Source organism: Pyrus communis, chromosome 1 (assembly GCF_963583255.1).
Source record: "Pyrus communis chromosome 1, drPyrComm1.1, whole genome shotgun sequence".
NCBI lineage: Eukaryota > Viridiplantae > Streptophyta > Magnoliopsida > Rosales > Rosaceae > Pyrus > Pyrus communis.
The window spans coordinates 26794571-26820837 of NC_084803.1; the positions used below are offsets into that span (position 1 = coordinate 26794571).

At 38.0% G+C, this 26267-nt stretch overlaps 1 protein-coding gene across 1 annotated transcript; it reads right to left on the reverse strand.

Annotated features, from left to right (window-relative positions):
* Window positions 1-24221: 24221 nt before the first annotated feature.
* On the reverse strand, window positions 24222-25163 carry LOC137725417 (uncharacterized). Its single transcript, XM_068464089.1, has 2 exons — window positions 24428-25163; window positions 24222-24298 (listed from the first exon to the last, which is right to left on the reverse strand). The coding sequence occupies exons 1-2, from the start codon at window positions 25161-25163 to the stop codon at window positions 24222-24224; spliced, it is 813 nt and encodes a 270-aa protein (XP_068320190.1).
* Between the last annotated feature and the right edge of the window lie 1104 nt (window positions 25164-26267).

The window sequence follows — 26267 nt, forward strand, 5'->3', positions numbered from 1 at the left end:
ATCGTATTCCTAAATTTAAATATATATATGATATATTAATTTTTGGAAATGAAAAGAGTACTTCTTCGTTAAAGTTATTCTATAAACGATAGAATGTATATGGGAGATATAGTCTATATAATGGAATGGAAATCTATAATGATATATTTCAAGATATAATTGGATTATATCAATCCCTAAAATAGACAAGACATGCTAGGAAGTTTCTCATTTGATGATAAACTTCAATTAGAATGACAATTCTAGTGAGACTAGGAAGTTGTTCTTCTCAAAGGGAATGTACCCTTTGACTCCCAAAGAAATAATGCGTAAATAGAATCCTTTATGCATAAGCAGAAAGGTGATTTATGTATTTCATATTGTATGAAAAACATTGATATAAGATGTACCTAGAAAGGTACAAGACAATATCAGTGCAAGCCCAGGATCAGAACCATGGCAACTGTCAAGTGAGTCCTTAAGTATTTGAGAAATACTAAAGGATATATTACTCAATAATTGAGAAAGAATTAGAGTAACGTAATGGAAGCGTAAATGTATTAGATTATGAATCTAATCCATCATTGGATATTTCTTCATTATGAATGAAGAGATAAACAGATATCTCTTTATTATGACTAAAAGGATATTTGGATGGAAACATTAAAGTAATGACTTTAGTGTGTTCCATTATGAATGCAAAATATATTGCCATATAGAAGTTTACAACAATGTTGTTTGGATGGGAAAGTTCATTTATGAACTCTCTATTCGGTTCCAACCAGAAAGTGTATGACACTAATGGGGCGATAGCTCAAGCCATGGAATCAAGGTCTCATCAAGGTCCGAACTCAAATGAGAGACTGAACCACATGATTAGGAATCATGAATAATGGTGACGTCGTTATTCTCAAGGTTGCTTCTATGGATAACATATAGATATCCATCTTGTTTAGGCCTACTACTCAGCTATTTATGAAATGAATTACAGAAGAGGTATCATCACTGATAACCAAGCTGATTGGCTCTAGTGCAAGTGGGAGATTGTTGGAAATGTGCCCTAAAACCAATCATATGATGATACTTTACGGACATTTCACAAAGTTAAACTAATGAAGTTTAAATGTAAAGGGCAAAGATTATTGTTTGAGCCGTCTCATATAAATGTTATATGCTTAAACGATAAGTCCAAGGAATATGTGATTGGAAGAATGCGATCTAAAGAAGTTAGATTCATGAGACCATTCTTTCGTTGACACATCCTAAACGTTCCTGATCATAGGATTGTCAATTGGGCATTGACAGTCCGTTAAGATCAGTACGTGCTATGTCTTCTCTCAGGGAGAGTGACTAGTCTCGAGTCATTGGTGTGTGTGACATCAAGACAAGTACATAGGTGCTCAATAGAGAATGAGTTCACTGAACACGATCAACGAAGAGTTCTCTTATTCATGTCACATGAGAACTCATGGTTGGGATAATGCAAATTAGTCTTTTGACCTGAGGCATCACAGTTGTCTTGTGGTTAGGTCCTTAATCTTTGATTATGTCAAAGTCACTCCATCAGGAGGGTGTCCACGGCATCGTTGGGGTTAAGCCACTTAGCCATGGAGGCAAGTGAATGCGCAACAAGGGATCTCTAACCTTCAAACTGTTTGAGGGAGAATACTCTATGATATGATTAAGAATCTTTGGCCAAAGTATGAATGAGATTTAGGAATGTGTTCCAAATCACATTCAAGGTAATCATATAAGCACAAGACTCACATTGGATAGTAGACATGAATAAACTATCAAACCAAACAATGTGGTCAAGAGTATTGTATTAGAGAAAGACCGTATTGCATTTGTAATCCTAAAACTGAATAGGTTCTCCACCTCTTCTGATTAGCTTGGGTAACCATGACATGCTGCTAGGCGTCAACCATGGTTTGTGGAAGCCCTAAAAGTGTATTATCACTAACGGGAGAATTGAAAGTAAGTTTCAATTCACAATCGATTTGAAAGAGTTTTAATCGCCCACTGCCTCGCTAAAAGGAACCTAATGGATCGTACACCGTGTAAGGTAGAGATTGAAGATTCAACGGAGATGAGTAAGAATAATTAAATGGTTTAATTATTTATGGCAAGGATTAATTAATATGATTATTAATCAAACGAATAAGTTCGTTAAAAGACCTCGGGATAGTTTTGGACCTTAAGGCCCAATGGGCTTCCAACGTCAAGTCCATTGACTTAAGTTATGTGACAACTTAATGAATAATGATTCACAAAGGCCCAAATAGCCCAATGAATAACCTAAGGCCGGCCATTTAGAGAAAGAGTGGGTTTTGGACTTATTTACAAGTTTGCCACTCAAATGAATTAAGGTATAAGTGTGACTTTATAGCCAAAATTCATTTAGGGTTGTTTTTGGGGAAATTGCAGAAACACAAACTCTCCTTTCTCTCTAGAAATGGCCGGCCACCCTTGAGGAAAACATCTAGCAATCTTACTTCCTCAAGGTCACTCATTTCTTCTCCAATCTTACCTTGGTGTGGAGACTTAGAGGTTCTCAATTTTGGGAACTTGGAGAAACCTTTTCATCCATCCAAATCCATGGATCTAAGATGCAAGGAATGAAGGCCCTCTCTTTGGGTGATTAGCCTTTGCTTATGCAAAGAGGAATCTACAAAGGTATTGATTTCTCAACTCACTTTGTTTTGAGTTGAGTCTTGGTTCACCTATCTACTAGGCTTTGAAGTTCATGGGTTAAGTTTTGTTTTTGAGTGCATATAAACATGATTCCGCCTTTTAATTGTTAATTGCATGTTGTTGATGTTGCTCAAATGAACTTGTTTTTCACAAATCTTCCTTCATAGGAAGTCTACGCAAACATGTGTTTGTCCAGATTTCTTAAGGACAATGACGATTTTGTAGATCCACTTAGGGTATTGCACCTCTTGAATGAAGCATGCCTCGATTAAACCAAACGATGTGGTCAAGAGTATTGTATTATTGAAAGACCGTATTGCATTGTAATCTTAAACTAAATAGGTTCTCCACCTCTTCCGATTAACTTAGGTAGCCATGACATACTGCTAGGTGTCACTCATGGTTTATGGAAGCCCTAAAAGTTTCAATTCACAATCGATTTGAAGAGTTCTAATCACCCACTGCCTCGCTAAAAGGAACCTAATAGATCATACATCGAGTAAGGTAGAGATTGAAGAAACAACGGAGATGAGTGCGAATAATTAAATGGTTTAATTATTTATGGCTAGGATTAATTAATATGTTAATTAATCAAACGAATATATTCGTTATAAACCTTAGGTTAGTTTTGGCCCATGATAGGAGCATATTCATGCGACTTAAATGGCTTGTTCTCGTGCATTTACGTTATGTTTCTTTAGTTATTTTAGTCCTTTAAGCTATTTTCGTGTGTTTGTAGGTCCAAAGGGCTAAAGGAGCAAAAAGATGCATTTTGGAGACTTTTGGAGCACTTTTGGGCTAAGGATGGATAGCTTATGCTTAGCGCCAAAGTGTTGGACGAAATTGAAGACCTAATTGAAGACCAAAGTGTTGGAACCTTGTTCCCTTTAGTTTTAGGACATTTAAACCTTTCCAATTTCCTTAGCCGTGCATAACATTCCAACATTCCACTCCTTCATTTCAGCCACACTCACACATATCATCACCTATCATCACCACTTATCACTTATCATAACCACATATCATATCACTTATCACTTATCATCACCACTTATCACTTATCATAACCACATATCATATCACTTATCATCATCACTTATCATATCACTTATCATAATCACTTATCACTTAACATGCACCCATCACCTAACACAAAACCTTGCAGCCACATGCATTCCCCTTTTGCACATGCTTTCCCATTTCATTATTCATTCACCTTAATCATTCCCTCACATGTTTTCCCAACCCATTGCAGCACATGCACATTCACCCTTCATTATTTCCATCCACATGCATTTATCATCATTCACCCTAGCTTTAAGTCACATGCAAACACATTCAAATCAGCCACATGCATCTCCCATCTCATTTCCAGATTGTCCCCTTGCACATGCAGCCACTTATTCAAAGCACATGCATTTCCACCCTTTAATCACATGCATAAATCAGCCACATGCATCTCCCATCATCATTCCAGATTTCCACCACCCTCCTAGCTGTCATGTTCCCCCCATTTCACCTATAAATAACCCTTCATTGCAGCCACAAAGGGGGGGATCCATTCACCACAGAAATAAGGCATTTGTGCCAGAAATTCATCCATTCCATAAACACTTCCATTCCATTGTACATACCACCAACACTTCCCCCTTTGTGCCGTGAGTTTCCCTTACAATCCAAACACCATCCTTCCATTTTCACCACTCCCCAAACCATTCACACCATCAAACTATCCTTAGACCTTATGCTACAACGAAGAGGAAGAGAAGAGTGCCTAAACGTTCATACAATTCAAGTTTGAGTTGTTGGAATGTTTAGGTGTTTCTTTGATTTCAATGTTAATTTCAATACTCTTTGTTTTGTACGTATGAGGAATGGAAGAGAAGAGTGCCTAAACGTTCATACAATTCAAGTTTGAGTTGTTGGAATGTTTAGGTGTTTCTTTGATTTCAAAGTTATGAGGAAATTCGAAATATATGTTTATGCTTGCATTTTGATTTGATTACTTCTAATTGCGTTTCATAAGTTGTGATTCAATTTGTTTAACCGTTTGATTGATAACTTATTTATGTATGTTTATTGAGAGTGCACGCTTAATTTTCATGCATGAATATGACGCTAGAATATAAGTGAGTTTCACCTAATAGTTACGAACTTATATTCACAAGTAGTGGAGGTTGCTTATAAACAATCGCGTTAAACGAATTCTTGGCATAAGTTTCATGCGTATTCCATAGTAACGAATGCCTCGTCAACACTTATAATTTTCATAGAGCGTAATGATTCTTGCTTGTATCTCTATTATGCAATCATGTAGGGGACTTGTGGGGAATGTTTTGAATTGTTGTATGCGCTAACCCATCCAATTCAATAACGTTAGGAAGATTTGAAGGTTAATTAGTGCATCACGGTTAACTTGGGGTGTTGAGAATTCATGGTTTATTGAAATGCAATTGGAAATCATTTTATTATGCAAGTGTAACATGTGTGGAGAAGAACCTTCTAGCTAGCATTCATCCATTCATTTTCATCGCATTCATATTTACATTCTGTCTAGTTTATTAAACTTGTTTCGTTATTTCAATTTTCGTCAAATTAAAATCCCCCTTTACTTTATTGTCTAATTTAGTTAGAAAGTGTCTTAGTTTGTGTTTATAAGAGTTTTGAGTCATTTTGTTACACAAATTCGTCCAAATTTGTGTTTGTGCTCAAATCTGCCCAGAAAGTGGTTTTTAGGCAGATTTGAGTGTGTTTGTGTTGTTTTGAGTCTTTTGGTTTGTTTTAGTGTTTTAAAGTTTAGTTTTGCATTCTTTGAGTCTAGTATAGTGTTTTATATTGTTATTTTACGTTTGAATCAAGCCATAATCTTAAATTCGTCCAACATTGGGTTTAAGGTCAGAAACTGCCTAGTTAGTGTTTTTAGGCAGTTTTGAGTCTTTTGAACTTGTTTTGAGTCCTTTGAGTCTTTGTGAACGTTTTTAACTTTGTTTTTATGTTTTTGAGTCAAATCCAAGTGATTAACAATCCCTCCTAATCCCCGGTCCAGAACGATCCCTACTTGCACCTATACTACAATTGATAAAAAGAGGGTTTAATTTGTGTGCGTATAAATCTCGCATCAGCCCACAAGGCCTAATGGAATTTGAATGTCAAACCTATTAACTCAAGTTGTATAACAACTTGAAACACAAGGGGCCTCAACACCCAAAGAACCCAATATTGCCAGCCATAAGAGTGAGGGCTAGTAAACTTGGCTTAATTGCAAGTTTGCCACTCCATTGTTAGGTGGTATAAAGGCAACTTTATAGCCATTTCATGCTTAGGGTTTCTTTTGGAGAAAAGATGAGAACACAAGCTCCTTTTTCTCTCTAAAAGGTCGGCCACCTTAGAGGAACATAGCTAGCAATCTTACTTCTTTTAAGTCACTCATCTCTTCATCAATGCTCTCCTTTGTGTGGAGAATTAGAGGTTCCGTATTTTGGGAACTTGGAGAGTCCATTCATCCATCATCATCTAAGAAATCCATGGAGCTAAGAAGTAAGGAATGAAGGCCATATCTCTTGGGTGATTAGCCTTTGCTTATGCAAAGAGGAATCAACAAAGGTATAATATTTCTCAACTCTCTTTGTTCTTGAGTTGAGTCTTGGTTCACCACACTTACTAGGCCTTGAATTTCATGGGTAAAGTTTTGTTTTTGAGTGAATACAAGCATAAATCCGTCTTTTAATTGTTAATTGCATGCATAGATGTTACTTAAATGAACTAGTTTTCACAAATAAATCCTTCACAAGTTCCCTCAAGGTGTTTTTGTACCTATCTTGGGTGCAAGAAGGCTCACCTTTCATCTACTTTGTTTTGCTTTTGGAGGTCTTGACGGGCGCGGCGAAGGTCTTGATGGGGGTAGTATAGATCCCAAAAGCTTCCTTGGTAGGCTTTTTCCCAGTCTTGTCTACCTTTGGAGTAAATGCCATATCTTTTTTGAAGTCGGTGATCGGCTCTTTCTTCCCATGATTGGCAGTACTCAACTCCATGTCATGGGATCGAGTTACCAATTCTTCAAAAGTTCTTGGTTTTATGCCTTGGAAGATGTAATGTAGCCCCCAATGCATACCTTGGACACACATCTTAATGGCGGAGGTTTCAGAAAGCCGATCTTTACAATCCAGACTTAATGAACGCCACCTATTAATGTAGTGGACGACAGGTTCATCTTTCCAGTTTTTCGTACTCGTCAACTCCAACATGCTTATGGTGCAGCGAGTGCTGTAGAAGCAATTAAGGAATTCCCTTTCAAGCTGGTCTCAGCTGTTGATAGAGTTGGGCTTGAGGTCGATATACCAGTCAAAGGTGTTACCCTTTAGCGAGCGCACAAATTGATTGACGAGGTAGTCTCCCTACGTCCCAGCATTGTTGCAGGTTTCAATGAAATGGGCAATATGCTATTTAGGATTGCCCTTTCCAAAAAATTGCATGAATTTGGGTGGCTGATAACCCCTTGGCTTCCTTAAGGCGTCAATCTTTTTAGAGTATGGCTTTAAGTACAGCGCAGAATCATGCGGGCTTTCTTCATATTGCACCTTGATCGTGCTTGTGATCATCTCTTACAACTGTTGGATAGAGAGAGATCCCATGTGTCACATCCTGGCCCGGGGGGGGGACCATTTCCCAGGCCCGATTCCACCATTGCACGATATTGTCCGTTTTGGGCCCCAACCACGCCCTCACGGTTTTGTTTTTGGGAACTCACACGAGAACTTCCCGATAGGTCACCCATCTTGGGAATGCTCTCGCGCGCTACTCGCTTAACTTCGAAGTTCCCATGGAACCCGCAACCAGTGAGCTCCCAAAAGGCCTCGTGCTAGGTAGGGATGGGAATATACATATAAGGATCACTCCCCTGGGCGATGTGGGATCTTACAATCCACGCCCTTAAGGGCCCGACATCCTCGTCGGCACACACGCGACCAGGGTTAGGCTCTGATACCAAATTGTCACATCCCAGCCCGGGGGGGGGACCACTTCCCGGGCCTGACTCCACCATAGCACGATATTGTCTGCTTTAAGCCCCAACCACGCCCTCACAGTTTTGTTTTTGAGAACTTACACGAGAACTTCCCGATAGGTCACCCATCTTGGGAATGCTCTCGCGCTCTACTCGCTTAACTTCGGAGTTTCCATAGAACCCGAAACCAGTGAGCTCCGAAAAGGCCTCGTGCTAGGTAGGGATGGGAATATACATATAAGGATCACTCCCCTGGGTGATGTGGGACCTTACACCATGTGCATCGTAGCTCGGTCCACCTCTAGCTTCTCCTCATCTTTGTTCATCAAAGGTTCCTTATTTTCACCAGTTTCCTTCTTCAGTGGATTAACCTTCGGGTCGTGGTTAGCTTTATCATCATGCTGCGCCTCGAGACGGTTGACGAACGTGGCAATTTGCAAGTCCTCTCTGCCACGATCCTTGTCAGCCGTGTAATTGCCTCGTTCATTTGTGCCATATACTCTTCTGTTGAAATCGCATAAGTAGCCATGACTTACATAGCTGAGCTACTGCTTGACTCGACATCGAAAGTCAACACCTTGGAATACCTCATCGAGCTTTCCTCTCTTGGCGCCCTTAGTGAGGCTAAGGTGATGATAGGCTTGTGCCTCGAGAGTTTTTACTCATTTGAGAGGATTGGTATCGGAGTGGAAGGCATGGCAAAAAGAGCTTTTACCTTACTTCGGGTTGTGATGCCCAAAGTGCCACTACTTGCGGCAAGGATGTTCTTGTTCTTCGCGTTGATTGTGGGAACAACTTGATCATTTCTTGATGCCATGTGTGTTTCTTGTGGATTTGAAAATAGAGATGAGAGGCAGAGAGGTCTCACCGGGCATGCCAAATTTGTAAACACGGAAATTCTGTAACGAATTAAACGAGAACATGTGTACAAAGTAGATTTGTATTGATGAATTTATAGGGTTACAATCTCTATTTACAATTTTCCTCTTATTTAGTCTTCAAATTTGATGTAGATGGTGTAGATTGTTGATCCAAGGGTCGCGATGACTTGATCTCGGACGAACGATTAAATGGTTACTTCAAGTTTTGAGCTTGAAACAATGCATGGATATTCTTCACCACAGGTTTTGGGATGTGGCAAAGATAGAGTTGATGTAGGACTTTGCTGATTCAAGGGTCTTGATGACTTGATCTTGAATCGAACATCATTACAAGTTTTGAGCTTGCAACAAAGTCTTGAAGGAATTGGCATAAGTGCTTGTTGATTTCTTCAAGGGAATGCTTTGGCTTTGGTTAAAAGAAAGGTTCGGCTTTGGTTGTGTGTTCTTTGAAGAAAACTTTGGCAGCATATTAGTGTTCAAAGATTTGGCAGAGGTTCTTCTCAATTTGAGAATTTCAGCCTTGAATGTAGAAAATTGTCGACCTTATGCTTGTCTTGGGACCTTATATATATAGACTTCTCAAGGCTTGCCTTTAGATGGACTTGGCTTTGATTTGTGTCTTGATTTATCCATGGGAGAATTTGGGCATCTTTTGTGTCTTAATTTCAGCCACTTTCCCTTGCTTGGCTAAAATCTATAGGGCTTGTTGCCTATTTTGTGAAGGTGCTTTAGCTTTCTTTCTAGTTTCTAAGAGATTTTGGACTCCTTGCTAATTTTAAGAGATATTTTCTCACTTTTGCCGAATTTTAGGAAGGTTTTGTATTTCCTTTGCTTGATTTGTGCCTCATGTCATTTATGACTTGTCTATTTGTGATGAGTCATATGCCACGTAGAGCTTTGTGATGCATCATTTGTATGCAACAAAATTTACATGTTTACAAGGCTAAACAAACTTGGAGACCAATTTTATCCCTACAAGAAAGAGAGAAAAGGTTAAAGGAAATTGTAAATCCCTCCCTTAGTTTCCTTCTTTTCTTGCCCCTCCGAAGAGTTGATCGTCAACATTTTTTTTCTTCTTTGTGCCGCACCAAGGTAAGAAAAAATTAATTTTATTTCTTTGTTATTTTTCTAGAGCCCTTGGGCTCAATGGAATGGCTCAGCGAAGGCCAAGGATGGTGTCGGGGCAGCCACAGGTTGCTGTCCAAATGGGCAACTCGGAGAGCTGCTGCAAGTGGTGTAACACAGCTAGCTAACATGGGCTAAGAGCTTGGCTTGGCTTAGACAGAAGAAAATGACGCGTTGGGCGCAAAGCTTAAGTTAGCATAATCGAGGCTGCGAAAAAGGCACATGGCTTAGCTAGTTAGTTGGCCTGCTTGTTTAACCTTCAGTTGAGAAGAAGTCTTTTTGCTACTGGTGGAATTATGTTGTTAAAGAGGCGTAACCCTTCTGCTGCTACCACGTCTGTGCTACTTGCCATGAATGAGAGAATTACTCAAGTTTGATGTCACAACTGACGTAGATGGTGCAGTTGAGGATAAAGCTACCAAGATCGAAGTTGTTGAAAATGAAGCAGCTACTGAAGGCGAGATAGCCTGTTAGAGGCTAGGTGGCTCTTGGATAGCCTAAAGTCATCCAAGTTGTTGGTAGCCTTCGTGCAGGTTTATCAATTTGATAGGAATTTAATAAATTGTTTTCTTCGCTTTACTCCATCTTCATTTTTCTTGAAACTTTGCTTGCTTGAAGCGTCTTGCAAAATTTTTTTCCCTAGAATCGTCAGTTGGGCATGCAAACGATTCCATGTAGTCACTATGGTCATGAGCTTTGGCTTCTTGAGCATCGAGTTGATGAGCTAGTCATAAGCTACTGCCCTTTGACCATGTGTTGCTTAGCTGTTCTTCGAATCTTCGATCATTTGAGCTACGTGACCTACATCACAACATGATAAAGATCTGTGGGACATGAAAATTTTAACTATTCACATCAAAAGTGTGTAGTTGTGTGAAAATTCATGAGTATCGAGGAATTATTTTACACACTTATGTTGGAGAGCAAAACTAGATAGGTGTCAGAGAATTAGTTTACCCTCTTGCGCAGGAAAACAGACCCAGATGGATGTCGGGGAATTAGTTTACCCTCTCACGCTGGAGAACTTACAAGATGGGTGCTGGGGAATTAGTTTACCCTCTCGCACTGGAGAGTAAACCCAGATGGGTGTCGAGGAATTAGTTTGCCCTTTCGCATTGGTGAGCTTACCCAGATGTGTGTTGAGGAATTATTTTACCTTCTCACACTAAAGAGTTTACCCAGATGGTGATTAGTTTATCCTCTCGTGCTGAAGAGTAGACCCAAATGGGTGTCAGGGAATTAGTTTACCCTCTCGCACTGGAGAGAATACCCAAATAGATGACAGGGGATTGGTTAGCCCTCTCGCACTGGAGAGCATGGAAGTTGATGTGAGTACAATTGAGGAAAGTTGCACTACTAGGTTGCTGGACAACTAAAATAATCTTCAGCTTGTATGAGTGTTTAGGGCTTGTATGCGTAGCAAAAACTTAACAAAATCTGGTGGAGATGGAGGTATTTGTAAAAGGATGTGGCTGGCCACAGGGTGAAGGTTTTGCCTGCACATGGTAGCATCATATTGGCCAAGGTGTGTCATTTGTTGGATGAATGAGGAAATAATATCCCCAAGATAATAATTAGGAGAAATGGTGGAAGTATCCCTAATTGATTGTGGTAGGGATTCCTTAATTGTTTGAGTTGTTCTTCAATCATAAATGTATTAAAGATAGGATTTGGTAATTAATCATATATTTAATGCCTTAACTTTTCCATGCCACAAGCAAGGGATCCTTGAGCAGTCGTAGTCAGTTGCTTGGACCTTCAGGGATGCTGAGATGCGCGTGGGAGTACATAAGAGTCATGCCCATTTAATGAGGGAAACCTCGCCTTTCTTGAGAAAAACGTCCATGTGTAGTCTTCTGAATTTTTGGATCATTTTTTGGCTCCACAGGGATCTTTGAGAATGGTATCAACCGCATAAACAAAAGTTGTACCTCCTATCTAAACTGAAGGTGGTGGATGCCCATACAACGCCTAATAAGGCGCCATTTGAATTGTGCCCTGGACAGTGGTCTGATAACACCATTCGGCCCATGGGAGCCAGTAAAGCCACGAAGATGGTTTGTCTGCCACATAGCAACGCAGGTAGTGCTCCACTGTGTGGTTAAGAACTTCGGATTGCCTATCAGTTTGGGGGTGGTAAGCTACTAAGCTAAGCTATGCCATAATTTGGTACCTTGTGCAACAAAGAAAGAAGTCCATAAATTACTCATGAATACCGGATCACAATCACTTACAATGGTTTTAGGCATACTCTGCAAGTGATAAATTTCTAGGATAACAATCTCAGCTACCTTGGCGGTTGTGAATGTATGCGTGAGAGGAATGAAATACTCATATGTGGACAAGCAATCCACAACCACCAACAGGGAGTTTTCTCCTTGTGCCTTTAGAAGATCTTCCACAAAGTCCATGGGAATATCTTTTCAAATGTCAGAAGGAATTGGAAGTGGTTGAATGAGCCCCGGTGGTTTAGTGACTTCATAGTTTTGTCATTGTCATATACCACACATCGCCACAAATTTCTTCAAAGACTTTCTTAAGTCTGGGCCAATTGAAACTTGTCTTGATTTGAATGTAGGTTTGAAGTACCCTGGAACCAAAAAAAATAAAAAATTATATTAAGACTACTGGATATTAAAAGGATAATTTTATTTGAACCCATATAATATCTTTTTACACCCAACTTACTCTCTACACCCATTTTATTTTCAATTAAGTTATTAATATCTCTTGTAACCCTAGTTTACTATCTAAACTACCTTCACAAACTCAATTTAATATGCAAATTTATTTTTACACCCATTTATAAAAAAAAACTCAAAATCAAAACATATGTTCTCTCGTATGACATTCTATCCTTCCGACCGGTCTGTCGTCTTCCCTTTTAATTCTTCATGATTTAACAGAAATTGATATCGAAATTAATAATAATTAGTCAGTATTAATTTATCGTTTAGGTTTATAGAAGGATGGCATAAATCCATCCTTTATGCAATTACCATGTTGGAAAAGCTTGATAACACCCTATTTGCTCGCTTTTTGATGCTTTTATGAGCAATTTGGGCGCAAGAAATTCAAGGCTATGAAACAGAAAGATCGTGTAGCCCAACTTAACTTGTGAGTCATTATAGCTATTGGACTAGTTAGTTTCTTGTAGGTTTAACTCCTACTACGGTAGGACGAATGAATATATGTAGAAGTCGTGGAAATGCAACCGAAATTAGCGGTTTGAATCTAGTGCCACTGCGATAAGGCTACTAGATTGAATCATCCATAATGAAACCATCCATTTGCTTCACATTTTTTGCTGACCACAACCAGCTCTTAGTTAAAATGAGTTCATTCGTTTATATATGGAACGAACTACAGCTTTAGACAGGCAAATTTACAACACAATATAGGGCATGATAAAACTTCTTATTTGGCCCACTAGACTTCAATGGTTCATTTGTTTATATAAATCAATTCATAACTTAGTTGAAGGATCCAAAACTTCAAAGTTACCATCTATTCGTAAAAAAAAAAGCTTGCTCTTGTCTTAGGGTGTTAGCCAAATAGAAAGTTCAAAAATGATTGCTTTATGGTAAATTTTAATGATTGAGTGTGGATTTATTGATAAATTTTAGTTTTATTATTAATTTCATTTTGTACTTGATGATAATTATACAATAGAATAAAAAAGACAATTCATATTTAAAGTTTAAATTTGATGTAGAAGGAGGTTACATGGGTTCAAATAAAATTTCTCCTATTAAATTTCTACATCCCCGATGCAATAAATCTATTCTATGGAGTTCCCCCAAAAATTTACTTATCTTATTATTAATCAAGAATTTCATATAGCTAGAACGACCCTCACAAATTACAAATACTAATTTGTTAAGAATTAATCGGATTGAAGCTATAGCGTCGTCATTCCACTTAAAAAACCGTTCTTTTTCAACAAGTCTGTCAACAGTTCAGCAATTATACCAAAACTTTTCGCAATGCAACAGTAGTATCCGGAAAGCCCAAAAATCCCCATAGACCTTTAATTGTCGTCGGCTGCGACCACGGGAGAGAGAAGAGGAAGGGGGGAAGAGAGGTTGGAGGTGGCGGCGTAAGGGAGTGAGGGAGGCACACGGTAGGGATGGGGTTGGGTTTTGCCAACCCTAATTAATCTAAGTTAATCACAAAGAATTCCTAATTAATCTAATTTTTAATTTTGAAACCTTTATTTAGTTATTTATTTTTCTTTTAACAGTCGACAGGTTTACACGAGAGTGACACATGGATAACCTGTTTCGACACGATAGAAAAAAATTATTTTCATGATTTTAATTTTTTAAACTACTAAAAAAAACTTACTATAAAATACAATAGATATAATGAATATGTATATATTGTTTATTAATTATTATTCTATAAAAATTTAAGTTTTATTTATTTATTTATTTTTATAGTATATTATAGGCAAAGATTGAGATTAAAAATCATAAAACACATTAAAAATAAAAATATCAAGTAATTTAAAAATACCAAACACATTACAAAATTATAATAATTAATTTACATATGCGAAAATTATGAAAAAAATATGAAAACGATCGTCGTTACATCCTTTATGCTTTGAGGATGGGTATATGATAGTTTGAATTTTTAAAACCATACAAACTCTCATGAATAGTATTTTTAAGGGAGTTCAAAATAAACAAAATTCATAATCATTAATGTATAACTCTGAAAGATGTAAAAACATAATAAACGTTCATAATTGCATCCTCAACGCTTAGATGATGGTTACATGGTCTTTTAGATTTTTAAAACCCTCCAAATCTCATGAATAGTGTTTCTTATTTGAGTGCAAAATTAATAATAATTATTGTAGAAGTGTGAAAAATGTAATCATTCGTAATGAAAAACTTTACAACTTTTATGAAGGGGTCAACTCCGAAATTTAGTATATATATACTAATTTAGTATTATGTTTTAAATTTTTTTTTGGGTCGAATTATGTTTTTTATTTTCATTTTTATTGATTTAAAATATATTTTTCTTAACAGGTAACGGGTCGGGTCATATTACCTGATAATATTAACAGGTTAATTTCGGGTCGGGTCATATTACCCGTTTACTTTAATAGGTATTACATGACACGACCCGTTAAGCTATTGGGTATGACACAAAAACGACACGAACACGAGAAACACGACACGAATGCCAAGTTAGGGATAATTCGAGTTTTAAGGGATTAAGTGAAACATTGTAAGTCTTATAGGGTAAAATGAGAACAAGTTTGAGTTTCAGGAGGCAGCCGTGGATAAGCTTACCTATTAAATAGAACAACTATAATTTAAGATCTTTTAGTTACCAATTCTAACAAAACTTTTAGCTAAATACCATATTTTTAGTTTTTATTTTTTTTGAAAAACAATAGGATAATCTATACCAAACTCATCTAAACTAGGGGAGAGATATCCAAACACGGACCTCAGGTGTAAGGGCAAATGCTCTTAATCAACTGAGCAACAAACCACTTACTAGTTGAAAAATCAACCAAAACAATTCTATAAATGCTACTATAATTTAGGTGGCTCTCTAAAAATTTCATTTTGCATCCCCAAATTTTCTATAATTAAAAAAATAAATTTGTAAAGAGTGTATAATGAGTTTTTAGAGTGTTAATATCAGTTTCCTAATTTAATATAATTACATAATTGTCCCTCAATCCTAACACGTTTTCCAACAAGCCAACTTTTCCGATGACATGCCAATCTGAAGGAAATATTTGTGAAACTAGTTCATTTAAGAAACATCTATGCATGCAATTAACAATTAAAAGGCGGAATCATGCTTGTATGCACTCAAAAACAAAACTTTACCCATGAAATTCAAGGCCTAGTGAGTGTGGTGAATCAAGACACAACTCAAGAACAAAGTGAGTTGATAAATATTATACCTTTGTTGATTCCTCTATGCATAAACAAAGGTTAATCACCCAAGAGATAGGTGCCTTCATTCCTTACTTCTTAGCTCCATAAATTTCTTGGATGAGGATGGTAGAATGGATTCTCCAAGTTCCCAAAATAGAGAACCTCTAAGTCTCCACACCAAGAAGAGCATTGATGAAGAGATGAGTGACCTAGAGGAAGGAAGATTGCTAGCTAAATTCCTCTAGGGTGGCCGGCCTTCATTAGAGAAGAGAGAGCTCTGTGTTCTCTTTTCTTCCCTTAGAAAACCCTAAGGATGAAATGGCTATAAAGTTGCCTTTATACCACCTCACAATGGAGTGGCAAACTTGAAATTAAGTCAAGTTCACTATCCCTCTCTATATGTGATAGGAGCATATTCATGCGACTTAAATGGCTTGTTCTCGTACATTTACGTTATGTTTCTTTAGTTATTTTAGTCCTTTATGCTTCTTTCGTGTGTTTTTAGGTTCATATGGCTAAGGAAGCAAAAAGATGCATTTTGGAGCATTTTGGAGCAAAATCGGACTTGGATTGGATAGCTTATGTTTGGAGCAAAAGGAATGGACGAAATTAAAGACCAAACTATCATAACCACCTATCATCACTTATCATCACCACATATCATTCATTTATCACTTATCATAATCATTCATTTATCACTTATCATAATCATTCATTTATCACTTAACATATCATTCATTTATCACTTATCATATCATTCACTTATCACTTAACATATCATTCACTTATCACTTATCATAACCATACACTTATCACTTATCATACTCATAATCATCTACACATTTCAACCATTTAAACACATGCATTTCAACTCACATGCACACCCACCTCTTTCCACCTAATCCACATGCTTTCACAACCTAAAACACATGCACATTCACCCTAAATCAATCACATACACAACCTACCATCATTTCTCCCCCCTTTGCCGTGCATTGCACATCAACACATTCCAGCTTTTCTCCTTCTCTTTGCAGCCACACTTCCACATGCATTCCCTCTTTTCCTAGCTGTTTTTCCATCATTATTTCAACCTAACATTCACCCACATGCACCCTTTAAACAAACCCAAACATGCAGCCACATATTCCACCCTTTGCCGTGCAAAACATCTCCATTTCAGCACACTCCACATGCAATTCCAGCTTTCCAACCTAGCCACATTCACATGCATTCACTCATAATCATTCACCAAACTTGCAGCCACATTTCCACCTATTCCTAGCTGTCATGTTCCCTCTCATTTACCTATAAATAAGCATGCATTGCAGCCAAAATTCATTCATTCCATTCACAACACAACACACAACACAAAACTGCCCATTCTATGCCGTGCATCCTCTTCCATTTTCTGCAGTTTTTCTCCTCCATTGCTTCCATCTCCAACCACTCCCCACTCCATTCCACATACACCTAAAGCCCTAAACATCTCCTTAGACCTTGTGCTACAACAACGAGGAAGAGAAGAGTGCCTAAACGTTCATACAATTCAAGTTTGAGTTGTTAGAATGTTTAGGTGTTTCTTTGATTTCAATGTTTAAATTCAATTCTCTTTGTTTTGTACGTATGAGGAATGAAAGAGAAGAGTGCCTAAACGTTCATACAATTCAAGTTTAAGTTGTTGGAATGTTTAGGTGTTTCTTTGATTTCAAAGTTATGAGGAACTAAACCCCCTTTAGCTAGGGGGTGATTCGAAACTATGTTTATATTTGCAATATGAATTGATTAACTTTCGTTGGAATTTCATAAGTCGTTGATTCAATTTGTTTAACCGTTTGATTGATAACTTATTTATGTATGTTTATTAAGAATACGCGCTTAATTTTCATGCATGAATATGACGCTAGAATATAAGTGAGTTTCACCTAATCGTTATGAACTTATATTCACAAGTAGTGGAGGTTGCTTATAAACAATCGCGTTAAATGAATTCTTGGCACTAGTTTCATGCTCATCATAGTAACGAATGCCTCGTCAACACTTATAGTTTTCATAATGCTTAATGATCTTTGATTGTATCTTTATTGTGCTGTTCACGTAAAGGACTTTTGGAGAATGTTGTGAATTGCGTTGCGCAAACCCATCCAATTCATTAACTTAAGGAAAACTTGACGGTTAATTTAAGCGGACCTAATTGACCCGGGGCGTTGAGTTTCATAATTTATCGAAAGACCAACTGAGAATCAATCTTGTATGCAAGTGTAACATGTGTGGAGAAGAACCCCTTGGCTATTCCATCATCCATATTTTCATCACATTCATATTTACGTTTTGCCTTTAATTACAATTTGTCCATTTAATATAATCTCGTCCAAACACAATCCCCCCTTTACTTTATTGTTCAATTTAATTAGAAATCAATTTAGTTTGTGTTTTTAAAATATGGTTTAGTTTGGTGTCTTATATTGTGTTTTTACGTTTTTGAGTCAAATCCAAGTGATTTTGCAATCCCTCCTAATCCCCGGCCTAGAACGATCCCTACTTACATACTTACTACAAATGATAAAAAGAGGGTTAATTTGTGTGCGTATAAATCTCGCATCAATATGCCTGGCCATTAAGGGTTCATTGAGCTTTCAAGCTCTTTGTGTTTTCAAGTTGTCATACAACTTGAGTTAATGGGCTTGACATTCAAATCCTATTGGGCCTTGTAGCCCAAAACTAACCTGAGGTCTATAACGAACATATTCATTTGATTAATTAACATATTAATTAATCCTAACCATAAATAATTAAACCATTTAATTATCCTCACTCATCTCTGTTGTTTCTTCAATCTATACCGTACGCGGTGTACGATTCATTAGGTTCCTTTTAGCGAGGCAGTGGGCGATTAGAACTCTTCAAATCGATTGTGAATTGAAACTTACTTTCAATTCTCCCTTTAGTGATTACTCACCTTTAAGGCTTCCAAAAACCATGAGTGACACCTAGCAGTATGTCATGGCTACCCAAGCTAATCAGAAGAGGTGGAGAACCTATTCAGTTTAAGATTACAATGCAATACGGTCTCTCTCTAATACAATACTCTTGACCACATTGTTTGGTTTGATAGTTTATTCATGTCTACTATCCAATGTGATTCTCTTACTTATATGATTACCTTGAATGTAATTTGGAACAACTTCTTAAATCTCATTCATACTCTGGTCAAAGATTCTTAATCATATCATAGAGTATTCTCCCTCAAACGGTTTGAAAGCTAGAGATCCCTTGTTGCGCTTTCGCTTGCCTCTGTGGCTAAGTGGCTTAACCCCAACTATGCCGTGGACACTCTTTGACAGAGTGACTTTGACATAGTCAAAGATTAAGGATCTAACCACAAGACAACTATGATGCCTCAAGTTAAAGGACTACTTTGCATTATCCCAACCATGAATTCTCATGTGACATGAGTATGAGAACTCCTTGTTGATCGTATTCAGTGGACTCATTCTCTATTGAGCACCTACATGCTTGTCTTGGTGTCAGTCACACCAATGACTCGAGACCAGTCACTATCCCTAAGAGAAGACATAGCACGTACTGATCTTAACGGACTGTCAATGCCCAATTGGCAATCCTATGATCAGGAACATTTAGGATATGTATACGAAAGATAATGGTCTCATGAATCTAACTTCTTTATATCACATTCTCCCAATTGCATATTCCTTGGACTTATCATTTAAGTATATAACATTTATATGAGACGGCTTAAAACAATAATTTTTTCCCTTTATATTAAATTAGATTAGTTTAACATGTGAAATGTCTGTAAAGTATCATCATATGATTGATTTTAGGGCACATTTTCAACACAATCAAACTTTTCCAGTCTCAAGGTCACTATTTAATAGTGACCTTTAGAAAAATATGTTAGGTGTTGAATTTAAATAGTGACCTTTAGAAAAATATGTTAGGTGTTGAATTTTCTCATAAGTTGTTTAATATATTTGTATACATGGAGAAAAAAAAAAAAAAACAATGAACTTAGATTATTGAAGGTAAATATGTCACTATTGAACAATGACTTGATTCATTGGTGGCGGATGACAATTTCCAGCATTAGCGTCGATGACTCATGAGATGCAAGGGGGCAGAAAAGTAAATGTACTCATAATTGTAGCTTAATACAAATAGAATTAGTTGGGCTTAGTAATTTTTCTTAAAATTAGTATTTTTCCTTAATATCTATATAATAAATGGTATAATCTGAATTTGCTCTAATATTTGTAGTCCAAAGTATGATACAAAATAGTTTTAAAATGACATGTATGTTATAAAAGGATTAAAGTTTGAGAGATAACCTTTTAAGTGGTGGGTGCAAGGTAGATGTAAAATGCCACACTAAAATTATAGCACAGGCAGAAAATAAAAAGGCAGAGGAGTAGATGATGTTACTGATATTTTTCTCTAGTTTTCTTTCTTCTTCTTATTTTCTTGTAACTTACAAACATGCGGAGTGCTCTATTTATAGAGCGTCTCCAAACTGATGCAGTTAATGCATCCTGAAATTTAAAACGTATCCTCTGACATTACAATTCACTTTCCAATTTCACTTTGCATGGGCATTGAAAACTTTGCCCATGCAGAAGACTTTTGCTTTGTGGGCATTCATTGCCATCAGACATTAGACTTTTCAACACTCCCCCTTGGATGCCCACATATCAACATGAGTTGCCTCGTTAAAACCTTGCTTGGAAAAACCCAGTGGGAAAAAACCATAGCGAAGGAAAAAGAGTACAACTTTTCCTGGATCGTTGATATAGTGTCAAGTATGCTTATGTTGCCTCGTCAAAACCTTGATAAGAAAAACCCAGTGGGAAAAATCCTAATCGAAGGAAAAAGAGTACAACAAGCATGTATCAGGGATGCTCCCCCTGATACGTATCTCCCCCTGATTCCGCATTTTCCAAATTTAGCTGTTTGGTAAGTCGACGTAATCCGATGCCTTGCACTAACTTCTGAAATGTGCACTTTGGTAGAGATTTGGTGAACAAGTCTGCCAGATTTTCATTTGAACGGATTTGTCTGACTTCAATAACTTTAGCCTTCTGAAGCTCATGTGCACTGAAAAACTTTGGAGATATGTGTTTAGTCTTATCGCCCTTGATGAATCCTTCCTTCATTTGGGCAACACAGGCTGCATTATCTTCATGGATGACAGTTGGATTGTCTGTCTTCGAAGTTAGACCACATGAATTCCGGATATGATGGATCATTGATCTTAACCAAGAACATTCACGACTTGCTTCATGTAAAGCAAGTATTTCTGAATGATTTGAAGATGTAGCAACTAATGTTTGCTTGGTTGAGCGCCATGAGATTGCTGTATCTCCATTCTTAAACACATATCCAGTTTGTGAGCGGGCTTTATGCGGATCAGAGAGGAAGCCAGCATCTGCATATCCAACAAGGACCTGGTCATCTGTGGAGTTCTTTGAGTAGAAGAGACCCATGTCTGTTGTCCCACGAAGGTATCGCAATACATCTTTGATACCCTTCCAATGGCGAATTGTTGGAGCAGAGCTATACCTTGCTAACAAATTAACTGAAAAAGCTATATCTGGTCTAGTACATTGTGCTAAATACAACAAAGCACCTACTGCACTCAGATATGGTACTTCTGGACCAAGGACCAGCTCATCATCTTCTTTTGGACGAAATGGATCTTTCTTAATGTCCAAAGAACGAACGACCATTGGCGTGCTTAGTGGATAAGCCTTGTCCATACCAAATCGCTTCAGAATTTTTTCAATGTAAGCTGATTGGTGGACCAAAATTCCACTAGCACAATGCTCGATCTGCAAGCCGAGACAATATTTTGTTTTTCCAAGGTCTTTCATTTCAAATTCGCTTTTCAGATATTCAGCAGTTTTATTGAGCTCTTCAGGAGTCCCAACTAGATTCATATCATCAACATATACTGCCACTATAGCGAATCCAGAATTGGATTTCTTAATGAACACACAAGGGCAAATAACATTGTTGATATACCCTTCTTTGATCAAATACTCACTGAGACGATTATACCACATTCGTCCAGATTGCTTCAGACCATACAATGATCGCTTTAATTTGATCGAGAGCATACCTCGTGGTTTATTACTTGTTTCAGGCAACTTAAGTCCTTCAGGGACTTTCATATAGATGTCAGTATCTAATTCTCCATATAGATACGCAGTGATGACATCCATAAGTCGCATGTCAAGTCTTTCTGAAACCACTAAACTTATTAAGTAACGGAACGTAATTGCGTCCATTACAGGAGAGTATGTCTCCTCATAATCAATTCCAGGTCTTTGAGAAAAACCTTGTGCAACGAGTCGTGCTTTGTATCTTGCGATCTCGTTTTTCTCATTGCGTTTCCTTGTGAATACCCATTTGTAACCCACGGGGTTTACACTAGGCGGGGTTTGGACTACTGGTCCAAAAACATTCCGCTTTTCCAAGGAATTTAATTCTGCCTGGATTGCATCTTTCCACTTAGGCCAATCCTGTCTCTGTTTGCATTCATCAACAGAACGGGGCTCAATATCATCACTTAAGATGATTTCAGTGGCTACTGCAAATGCAAACATATCATCGATGATTATTTCATTTCGATCCCACAATTCATTTGTACATGCATAATTTATGGAGATTTCTTTGCTTTCATGTACTTCTGTCTCTTCAGGGACAGATGTCTCATCAAGGACATTTTCTTTTTCTGGAAGTCCAGAATGATGAATTGTGGATGTATCATTCATTTTCTCTTCCTGAATGATTTCATTTGGATTCAGTTGTGCCCTCGACTTTCTCTTTCGAGGAGCTGAATCTTTTGAACCTTGGGGTCTACCACGCTTCAGGCGTACACCAGATGAATCATTTGCTGCCACTTTATTTTGTCCAACAGGGACATCAATTTTTGCAGGTGCATTTGCAGCTGGTATATGTGATTTTGTCACTTTCATAGCATCATTAAATGCATCTGGCATTTGATTGGCAATGCTTTGAAGATGAACGATCCTTCTCACTTCATTTTCACATTGAATGCTGCGAGGATCAAAATGAGACAAGGTGGGAACAACCCATGTCAGCTCTTTCCGTTCTTCTGGAACGGTCTTTTCTTCCCCTAACGACGGGAAAATTGTCTCATCAAAGTGACAATCAGCAAAACGAGCTGTAAACATATCACCTGTCAAGGGTTCCAAATATCTAATGATAGATGGTGAATCAAAACCCACGTAAATTCCCAGTCTACGCTGAGGTCCCATTTTAGTGCGTTGCAGCGGTGCAATAGGCACATAAACAGCACAACCAAAAACTCGTAAATGGGAAATGTTTGGCTGATGTCCAAACACGAGTTGTACTGAAGAGTATTGATGGTTGGCTACAGGTCTCAATCGAACCAATGATGCAGCATGTAAGATGGCATGTCCCCATGCAGAGACTGGCAATTTGGTTTTCATAAGCAGAGTGCGAGCTATTAACTGAAGCCGCTTGATCAATGCTTCTGCTAAACCATTTTGAGTATGGACATGAGGAACAGGGTGTTCAAAATCAATGCCCAATGTCATGCAATAATCATCAAAGGTTTGAGACGTAAATTCACCAGCATTATCAAGTCGGATTGACTTAATGGGATAATCTGGGAACTGTGCTCGTAACTTAATTATTTGAGTAAGAAGTCTCGCAAAGGCTACATTCCGAGTAGACAAGAGACAAACATGTGACCATCGGGTAGATGCATCAACCAAAACCATAAAATATCGAAATGGTCCACATAATGGTTGAATAGGCCCACAAATATCCCCTTGAATTCTTTGTAGAAATGATGGGGATTCAGCATCAACCTTTAGTTGAGATGGTCTAATTACCAACTTCCCTTGAGAACAAGCTTTGCAAGGGTTATCATTTAAGGCAGCAATGTGTCTGCTCACTAATGGATGTCCATTAGAGTTGGTAATGATCCTACGCATCATGGTAGATCCTGGATGACCCAGACGGTTATGCCAAAGCATGTAAACCTTTGAATCAATGAACTTCTGGTTCATGACAGTATGTGATTCAATTGTCCTTATGTATGTATAATATAATCCACTCGACATACCATGCAACTTCTCCAATATACGCTTCTGGGTATCATTGGAGGTAATGCATAGATACTCCACATTTTCTGCACTTTTTGTTTCAATGTGGTATCCATTTAGACGTATGTCTTTGAAACTCAACAAATTTCGAGTAGATCGAGTAGCATACAATGCATTCTGTATGGACAATATTGTTCCATTTGGTAACATAATCTGGGCTTGCCCTGAACCTTGAATTACATCTGAAGGTCCTGATATTGTTGTTACCCCTACTCTTGTAGGTATTAAGCTTGAGAAATACTTTCGATCATGAAGTATTGTATGTGTGGTTGCACTGTCTGCAAGACAAATATCTCCGCCATTTCTCATGTTCTGAGAATAACCACAATTTTTATCCATGCTCTCTGAGTAAGAGAATCAGAATTAAAAGCAAGTTATAACAAGAAATTTACATGCCACTTTTATTGAATCTGAAAATACTACAAGTTCAGCATAATAAAAGTACATTAATGATTCAATCAGACCGATATACTTCATTTCCCCTTTCCACAATATAGTCTGAAACATCTAGATGAGTTGTGTTCAACTGCCCTGATAAGTCAAACACTGGATCAGGTATATCCATTGGTCTAGCCTGGTCGAGAAAGTTGGTCTCGACACCCTTCTCCTTGAGGGAGGCTTGATACAGATCCACTAGATGTTTTGGGGTACGACAAGTACGCGCCCAATGCCCATTGCCACCACACCTATGGCAGGCTCCTTCAGGGTTTCTAGGAGCATTATTCATATGAGCTTTGCCTTTGTGGCGATTCGCATTTTTGAAGCTCGGGCTTGAATTATGCCTCGGAACCTGGTGGTGAAACTGAACTCCATGATTCTTGCCTTTCCTATTCCATCGACCTCGCTTGTGGCCACGTCCTCGTTTATGATTATCACCACCAGAGGATGTGGCGTTCACTTCAAGGGAAGCAGCATTCACTTCTGGGAATGGTGCAGATCCAGTAGGTCGGGAATGATGGTTTTTCATCAGGAGCTCATCATTCTGTTCAGCTACTAAGAGCACAGATATCAGCTGGTTGTACTCAGTATAGCCTCGCGCTCTATACTGCTGCTGCAGGAGCACGTTGGAGGCATGAAATGTGCTGAGAGTCTTTTCCAGCATATGCTCCTCAGTAATAATATCCCCACAGAGCTTCATCTGAGAGGTAATTCTGAACAATGCAGAATTGTATTCTGCCACTGACTTGAAGTCTTGGATCCTCAGATGAGTCCACTCATAGCGGGCCCTTGGAAGAATCACCGTTGTTTGGTGATTGTATTTGTTTCTCAAGGCATTCCAGAGAGCTAACGGATCTTCAACCGTTAAGTACTCGCTCTTTAGCGCCTCATCAAGATGGCGGCGAATGAAAATCATGGCCTTTGCCCGATCTTGAGAGGATGAGTTGCTCTCTTCCATGATGGTATCTCCAAGATCCCCTGCTTCCAGATGGATCTTGGTATCCAGTACCCAGGTCAGGTAATTCTTCCCGGTAATATCCAGGGCAGCAAATTCAAGCTTCGCCAAGTTCGCCATTTTCTTTTCTGAAAGAAAATGAGATGTGTAAGAACTTGCAATAATATGTATTCCTGAAGGAATATGATGTTAGAACTTCTGGTTCTTACAAATTTTTCATTTTGATCTTCAGGCCAAAATGATAAGCACTCGAAACTTCTGGCTCGAGATTTTCAGGGTGAATGAGAAGGGCGATCGTACCGCACCATTCTCATTGAAATAATGTAATATAGAATGTGCGATTATTCCGCACCACTCAAGTAACAGGAAAATTAAATATGCAGAGCAGCGTGGGCGATTATACCGCACCACATAAAATTGCAATGAAATTAAACAGCAGGTAAATTCAAATATGCAGGGTAGGGTGTGCGATTATACCGCTCCACCTAAAAATTGCAGTAAAATTAAATCTGTAGTCCAAGATAGGCGATGATACCGCACCGTCTTGGATCGCAGTAAGAATAAATTTGCAGTTCAAGATGGGCGATTGTACCGCACCATCTTGGATTGCAGTAGAATTAACATAAATAAATACTGGGTTAGTAATCAATCTCTACACCAAACAAGTAATCAAAGATGTATGTAACCGTTAGTTGGAGGACTATGAGCAGGCACGGAGCAAACAATTCGTCGCGAGGGTACACGGCGCAGTTGAGGCAGAGGAAGAAGATGAACAGTAAAAACTTAAAGGAAACATTTTTTTTTTCTTTCTTTCGTTCGTTCGGCGAAGAGAGATGAGAGAATAATTATATATAGAGACTCGTGCTGATAACGTGTTATAAAAGGATTAAAGTTTGAGAGATAACCTTTTAAGTGGTGGGTGCAAGGTAGATGTAAAATGCCATACTAAAATTATAGCACAGGCAGAAAATAAAAAGGCAGAGGAGTAGATGATGTTACTGATATTTTTCTCTAGTTTTCTTTCTTCTTCTTATTTTCTTGTAACTTACAAACATGCGGAGTGCTCTATTTATAGAGCGTCTCCAAACTGATGCAGTTAATGCATCC